Below are 7976 nucleotides of genomic sequence, written 5' to 3'. Positions count from 1 at the left end.
GGTTGTGAAACAGACTAAATATATTTGTCTCAATAATACAGGGGAAGCTATAACATTCTCACAGTAGGGATCTTAATACACTGAAAGAGCTTACATTTCGAATTCTAACATAAATCTTGCCTACAATGAAAGGAATGTGACCAGGACTAATATTTTAAGTGCTGTAAAGTAATTTTCTTTGTAATTTATGGTGTCTGTATGTTTGGTAATTTCTTCTAACAGGATGTATCAAGTAACTAGGGTCAGGTGGTGTTATTCAAACCACCTGTTCTGTAAACTATTAGTATTACATACATTCGCTAGTAGTGGAAATTGTTTTTGTCTGTATAGTGAAACAACATACAAGGACACATAAACTTGAAATAAACTTGTTTGAAAGTTCAAAGAAATGATATCCTAGTACCAAAAAGCTTTCTCACTATCATATCTATAGTAATGTTGAAATGTGCCTGTGCTGGACTGAACAAAAGTGACCACCAACAGCCATGACAGTTCACATCAAATGTGCAAAGTTCACGCTGCTAACTTTATGATTTATTCGGCACAATAAACCAAAGTATGGCTGCAATGAAACATAAACATAAACTTGAAATAAAAATACATTTATGAAACAAAATTAAAATGTTTTTTATGTACATATATAAACATGAAATTCTAGTTAAAAATAAAAATACTCATTTAGTGTTTAGGTTTACTTAGAAATATTATTTTTGGGTCTTGTATATTACTAGAAACCATAAGGAGAGTACATGATTATTAAAAAGATTTAAAATATATAAAATTTTCATTTTATGGAAGATAAAAATTTTTGGGATTTTAAAATAATGTACTAAAACATAAAAAGTAACAAGTTCAAATCTGGAACAAATATATATATTGTAATCATTTCTTATAAATACCATTTCCTAATGTAATGTTCCAAGATATTAAAGATAATAATGCAAAAAAACTAAATTTATCAAAGTAACAGGCTTTATGCTTCTTATGAAAGTTCTTATGAAGTTCCAAACAATTTCATCCACTAGTTTTATTCTTGGAATGAACTATAGCAAGACTTGCATTGGCTACTCAGAAAGTTAGTAGCCGATGGTCATCAGGTTAAAGAGGTAATTATATGCAATGCCAAAAGGAAAAGCAAGGTAAAGGCAGACCCAATCCCAATGGACAAAATGAAGAAAACATCTGAAGGATGAGACAAATGGAATGTGTAAAAAAGAGAGTCCAAAGCATCAACCTTGGTCATCCACAGTCTGGATGGAAAGAAACACTGAAAAGAAAACCCTCCATACAGAACCAAGGGGTGATTAGAAATTGGTTGAGAGATGACAGGTCAATAACTGGTGCCAGTTCCTAGTCCTCTTGGGAACCACAAAGATATGTAAGGGATAACCAGATGTATGGATTAACTCTCTCAACACAGACTCGGTCAATTTGACTGACCAGGTGACCTCTTTGTACTCATTTAAAGTCTTTATAGATTTAATACTTCTAACTTTCAATATATTGTGTATATCTTCAAATATTTGGCAGTCTTTCAGTTAACATTATGAGTCTTTCACATACAAAAAATATTATTTTTTTAGTGAAGTGACTTTAATAAACTAAAGAAAGATTTGTACTTGAATATATTGAGTATTTGTTTTGAATATTCCTTGTGCCAAATGATTTTCATGTTAAGATTAAAAATACTTTTCTTCATCTCAAAAATCTCATATTTCATTTGTGTAATCTCTAATACCTCCTAATTATATTTCAAGTGTTTGTTTTCAGTAAAACTTTATATTTTATCTGTTATTTTCTCTTCCCTAACTCTATATAAGATTGGTCAATTTGACTGACCTCATATCTCCCACCAAATCTAAGTTACCCTCTTTTTCCTTCTAGAATTACTTCAACTGTAGCATGAAACTACATTTGTTTATCCTAAGCAGCTTTAAACTCATAACAGTATACATCTATTCAATTTTAATTAAATTTTATTGTTTTATTGCCCTTTGAACCGTATCTAATACTATTCACAACATTATATATTATAAATCACTTGGGGAACGTGGAGCTCATGTTATGCTATCAAATTACATTACCCATGAGCTACTCCTAGCTGCTTGCATGCATGCTTCATGAAATATTTATGTTATATTATCATTATTGTTTATTTTACCTAATTTAACCTTAACTAACCTAAAGAGATCCTTATTTTTACATGAACATGAATCCAATTGAGTGAGGGAACAATACATGTGTGAGGACTTTTTGTTCCAGCTCTGAATCCAAAACCCAACCACTGAGAACTGACATCCATGTAGGGGTGGGATGAGGAATCAAAATCAAAGGGGGTGAACTGCAATTTGGATGGCTCACTCTAAAGTTACAACATCCCCTTGGATAGACCCGTTCAGAGATGGAGTGTCAGATTGAAGGACATCTCATGATCTACACCAACAGAACACAATCCCCCTACTCTCAGTTGAATGGATTTATTATTGGAAGATAGCACTGCCAATTGAGAAGTGATAGTTTGGTAGAATTGAATAGAAGGAGTCACATGTATTAGGAGAGTGTCGCACTCCTAATGGTGGAGGGTTGTCGCATGATGACTTATATGCGAGTCTCCTCGCCTTAAAAGAGAGCCCAGAATATGCAATATGATAACTTTTCTACCCACCTTAATGTAAACAAGGGATAAATCCTGAGAAACTGAATCATCCCAATGAATAAAGACATTGTCTAACATCTCTAAATGCAATAGTGCAGGTAACAAAACCTTCAAGACCCTTACTGGACATAAATGATATAGATCTGATCAGCCTTAGAAGTGAGAAATAGTTATCAGATGAATTGGTGAAAAGGATTTATCCACTTCCCTGGGTGCCAGTGTTTTGGGGAAGAAGAACCAGTCTGATGACATAGGAAGAATGATAAAGCATCCTGTGCACAATCAGCCCAAACCACTCCAATTTGTAATGTCTGTAAGTCAGCAGCAATGAAAAACAAACCTTCAGGGAAAAATGATACATGGCACATGAGGCTAAGGTATAAAATGAGTGTTGAGAAAGGACATGTAATGTAACCTTAATATACCAGTTAGGTAACTAAAATGATTGTTTGGTACGAAGGACTCAAAACAAGGTGAGGAAACTGGAGAGTACTGGAGACTCTAAGAATTTTTGTCTTCATTATCAAAAGGTAGTCAATAAAGCCGCCTGATATAGGGCAATTGTGGAAGATGCAAAACCCTTGTTAAAGAGCAAGATCCAAAAACGAGTTATAGTTAGAACTTCTGATCAAAGTGGGTTCAACCTCCTCTCAATACACCATTACTGATATGTGTACCATTTCTGTTGATAAATGTCCATCTTGGGACTAAGCAAAGGCTGAGACAGATACAGGGCAATCTTAAAAACTAAATCCCAATGCCATGCGATAGACTGCATAACCTCCATGCCTGAAGTTTGAGCTTCTTGATAGCTAGGTATCATGGCTGCCTCCACACAGATGGCCAAAGAGAAAGTGGAAGAAGCAAGCACCCCTGAAGGTATTGCAGGTTTAGCTGCCAATCCAGTGCTATAAACAGGAACCAACAATGGGCTGGAACAAATCACAGCAAGTACCTTGGGTAACATACAAATCAGTTTGAAGGCCTAGAGTTGTAATCCCGTCCCATTCTGATGGAACGCATATATTGCCAAAGCCTGAAGGTGAGATACCTGAGACCAAAGTGCCAGTTAAGCATATATTTCTATCAAATATAGTTTCCATACTTTTGGTGCAAAAAAAAAGGAAGAAATTCAATCAAAATTGGAGATTTTATATCTCGTACATTTCTTAATGGATTGCCTTAAAATTTAGTACATGAAGTAAGGGTCCAGCAGAGCAAATCCACTGAAAATATGTGATAGTTTGGATTACCACAGTCTCAGCTACAGAAATTGGAAAATCTCTTAAACTACCATTCTTGTTAATAACACACTGTATCATGCAGGTTGTTTTGGCCATATGATACACAACTGTATGTCTTGATGAAGTGTTTTTTTTCCCCATGTAGTGTGAAATCTCAATTTTTACCCCTAATCTTCCTAATACTTATCATATATTTATAAGTTTCCATGTTACCTTTTTAATTATATCTGTTTTACATTTCTTTTTTTAATCAATCTTCACATCTCACCTTTATTTTACTTTATCAATTCTCTGTGTAGTTTTGTTGACCATTTTTTTTAAATAATACAACTCTAACTTTTTTATAACTAACATTCTTGTTTCTGTTAGTATTATACCAGAAATGAAAAACATGTAGTACACCCCAGTACTTCAACTAATAAACTAATTGAAATTACAATTAAATCAATTAAGCAAGATTAGTGTTTTCAATTATTCCAACAATCAATCAACCAAAGTTTCAATTATATTGATTGTCATGAAAATAATCAACTAATCAAAATTAGTGTTTGTGGATATTACTGTTCTCAATTATTCCAACAATCAATTAATCAAAATTAGATTAAATAAATTGCCATGAAAATAATCAACTAATCAAAGTTAGGTTTCTGTTTATTACTATTTTTAATTATTCCAACTTTACAACTAATCAAAATACTTCCACCAAACTTGTTTACCCTGTCTTTATTATATCAAAGCTATTAAAGCCAACTGCCACTTTCAGTAATTTTGAAGTGCTGACTAGAGGATGCAACTGACTGATAACACCCACTACCAAACTTTTCTTTGTTGCTGTTTTGAGCTTCTGACTAAAGAGAGGGCAAATTTCTAGCAGAATCCACCACCATCATTTTTTGTTAACTGAGTGCTGACTAGATGGAAGGCAACTGGCTGGCAGCACCCTCTGACAACCTTTTTTTTTGGTTGTTTGTTGTTGATATTGAACTGTTTTTTGTTTTGCTTTAGGTACTCTAGTTTGAAGAAAACACTAATCGATTAATATGGTCGTCGATTAATCAAATAGCAAATACTATTAATTGCCCAGCTCTAGCTACTATCATCCTAACATTTTGCTGACACTTACTGTATTTAACAAATACTTTGTTGTTAATTTTTACATCCTCAGTCAACCTATCTCTCCATATTCCCTTTTTCGATTTCCTTGTATCCTGTTCGAGTAGCTTTCTTGATCTTCTATAATCCTGCAAGTTTCCTATCACGGCAGTCAATTTGAACTTCTTAAATATTTAACCTTTCTTTAATTTTATCCCTTATACTCTTATTGAGTCAAGCTGTTCTTTTACTTGCAGCCACCCCCTTTGTTTTTCTATGAGAAACAAGTCTATCTTGAATAGAGCTGGGCAATCAACTCGATTAATCACTTACCTACAAGCATCGATTAGTTTCTTTTAAACTAAGCTATTAAAGTAAATTATAATTAAATTGATTAATGACAGAAAAATAATCAACTAGTGTTTCCAATAAATATTACTTTGAATTATTCAAACAATCCAGTTATCAAAATTTGGATTTATATCTAGTACTTTAAATATTGCTATTACATTTATTTGTTTGTTAAGCACAATACTATATAATGGATTATCTATGCTGTGACCACTAAGGGTCTCAAAACTTGATACTTAGTATCATGAATTGTTTTTTTAGGAGTTTTTAGCCATCTTGTGAGAATAGCCAATTATTTGAATTATTTGATTAATGAACCTGATAATAAAATGATTAGCAAATTCCATTAATTGCCCAGCCTCTAATCCTAAAAAAGGCCAAGGTTAAAACACTGCAGCATGGTGTTTTTAAGTACACGCAAGTTTAAGGTAAGGAAAATGTTAAAATCAGAATTGGGTCTTTAAAAGATGTTGATGGAAAGGTTTTTTCTGAAGGCTATGAGATGACTTAGCTTCTAAATATTTTTTTCTCTTCTATTTTTAGAAGAGAAAATAGCATTCTATGAGTATTCTATGGGAAGTTATATCTTAATCATGTACATAGTAATACCTTGGTGGTAAACAGAAAGATTAAAAATAAGTAAGCAACAGATCAAGAAGAGGTTTCCCTTGGGTTTTAAGGAAGATCAAAGATCAGATATACGAGTTTCTCCTTTTTAATATTTGGAAAGCAATATACAGTGGGCAGGTGCCTGAGGATTTGAGAGTAGCGAATGTTACAATCATTTCTAAAGAGTTGCTACAGAAATTATAGGCCAATTAGTCTTACTTCTGTTGTGAAAAAATGCTAAACAGTCCAATAAAATAAGCTTTAAACATAGCCATTTAGTACAATATCATATCACGAAAAAAGGCCAACATGGTTTCACCAAAGGGAAAAATTTATTTTATTAATATGTTAACTTTTTCAGAAATGTTAAACACCATATCATCATATTTATTCTACCAACTTTTTTGTCACCTATTGTTTTATTCAATCAAGTTTTATAACATACTGCTAATCCAAACCTATTAAAATATAATTTTGTTTTTATACTCTGTATATAAAACTTAAATTTAAAAGTATAACATACAAGTCAATTGTTCATTTCACTTGAAAAAAATATTTTCATCCACTACAAAAAAAAAAAAAAAAAAGTTGACCAAACTTTCGAATAGTCCGAATGAATTTAAAAATACATTTAAATATAAAAAGCCTTACCCTTCGGAACTTATGATAGGTTTTCCTTCAGAACTATGTGTACAAATAAGAACGGGCTTAGATTCGTCATATTCAAATTTAGAATTTTCTTCTGTCAGTCCTGACTGCAAGTTTACAGATCCTTCCCCAGTAAAGTTTGTCAAAATCGCTTTGTTTTTTTTTGTAAATCTGAAACTAAACATAGGACGCTTAGTACCGATTTCACAATCATTATTTTTTGAAATATCCATACTTGTAAACTAATTTTCTAAAACTTGGTGGGTAATGATAAAAGTGTTAACAATATTTTTCCTGAATGCAGCGTTACTTATTACGCTACCTAGTGATAGAGTATGGGAACTAAATAAATTTCAATAATATATATATCAGGTAGCATGGGTTATGTTTGACCATGTTGGCCCTTCCTGGTATTGACAGCAATAGATCTCGTTTACCGTTTTACAAAAAACCTAGACCGATTTATAAAGATTTTGTTCTAAAAATAATTTTATAAAATATTTTATGTGTAATACTATAAACTGATTTTAACAAATAAATCAAAACCTTTAAATCATAAGTTTTTGTAAAAAGCGTTATATCATACTCAATTTAGCGTGCAAGTATTACTAACAGACAACCATTTTTTGATAGTTTGCCTTGTTTGAATCTCAATTTTTGACATTCACATTTAATTCAAATACAAAATTTTAGTTTTTGCTAGACGCCTTATATTACGTTTCATAACCCTGCACTATAATGTAATACTTACGTAATTATATTCATATATTCCTCAAATACTATTTAATATAATTTGTATTTGGAATATATCGTAGTTGTATCAATACTTCTTTCAAATATACAATTTTCGAGAATGCAAAAACCGAGATAACACTGAACACTGCTATAAGTATCACTATATGCCATACTGTGGCATTTGCAGATGAACTTATTTCTCAAAAACATAAATTAGATAGGCCTGCTGCATAACTGGAGGCTCAGTAAGATAAATTGCTGAGCAAACGAACATTGAGTTCTGTTAAAACTAATTGACTCTGTGCTAAGAAATGAAAGGATTGGATATAAAATGTGATGCATAATGAAAAAAATCTTTATTTGAACAAAAACAATGGAATGTAGTTGCGTTGAGCAATGGACAGCCATCTTTACTGTTGTTACGTCTCCGTTTGTTAATTAACTTTTCGTAACTTCGTTCCGACGAAACTTTAGCGACACAAGTCCTTACTTAATAAAACTGGTTTATTCTTTCCGAATACAACTTTACGATACACTTATTTTCAACAGTCGCTCTATAACAAACGCTATATCAACGAACGTCAACAATACTTCTGACTGAAGTTCAATTACTCACTATCTACACACACAGTATTGTCACG

At 32.2% G+C, this 7976-nt stretch overlaps 1 protein-coding gene across 2 annotated transcripts in view; it reads right to left on the bottom strand.

Annotated features, from left to right (window-relative positions):
* LOC106468266 (G patch domain and KOW motifs-containing protein-like) overlaps positions 1–6917 on the bottom strand; it is a 57827-nt gene extending 50910 nt beyond the window's left edge. For both annotated transcript variants that reach the window (XM_022396603.1, XM_022396604.1), the window contains exon 1: positions 6604–6917. In XM_022396603.1, coding sequence (XP_022252311.1) covers positions 6604–6833 — 230 coding nt within the window. In that variant the 5' untranslated portion in view covers positions 6834–6917. The remainder of the gene's footprint in view (positions 1–6603) is intronic.
* Between the last annotated feature and the right edge of the window lie 1059 nt (positions 6918–7976).

This window comes from Limulus polyphemus, unplaced genomic scaffold (genome assembly GCF_000517525.1).
Source record: "Limulus polyphemus unplaced genomic scaffold, Limulus_polyphemus-2.1.2 Scaffold2942, whole genome shotgun sequence".
In the NCBI taxonomy this organism is placed as follows: Eukaryota; Metazoa; Arthropoda; class Merostomata; order Xiphosura; family Limulidae; genus Limulus; species Limulus polyphemus.
This window is presented reverse-complemented; position numbering and strand designations above follow the sequence as displayed.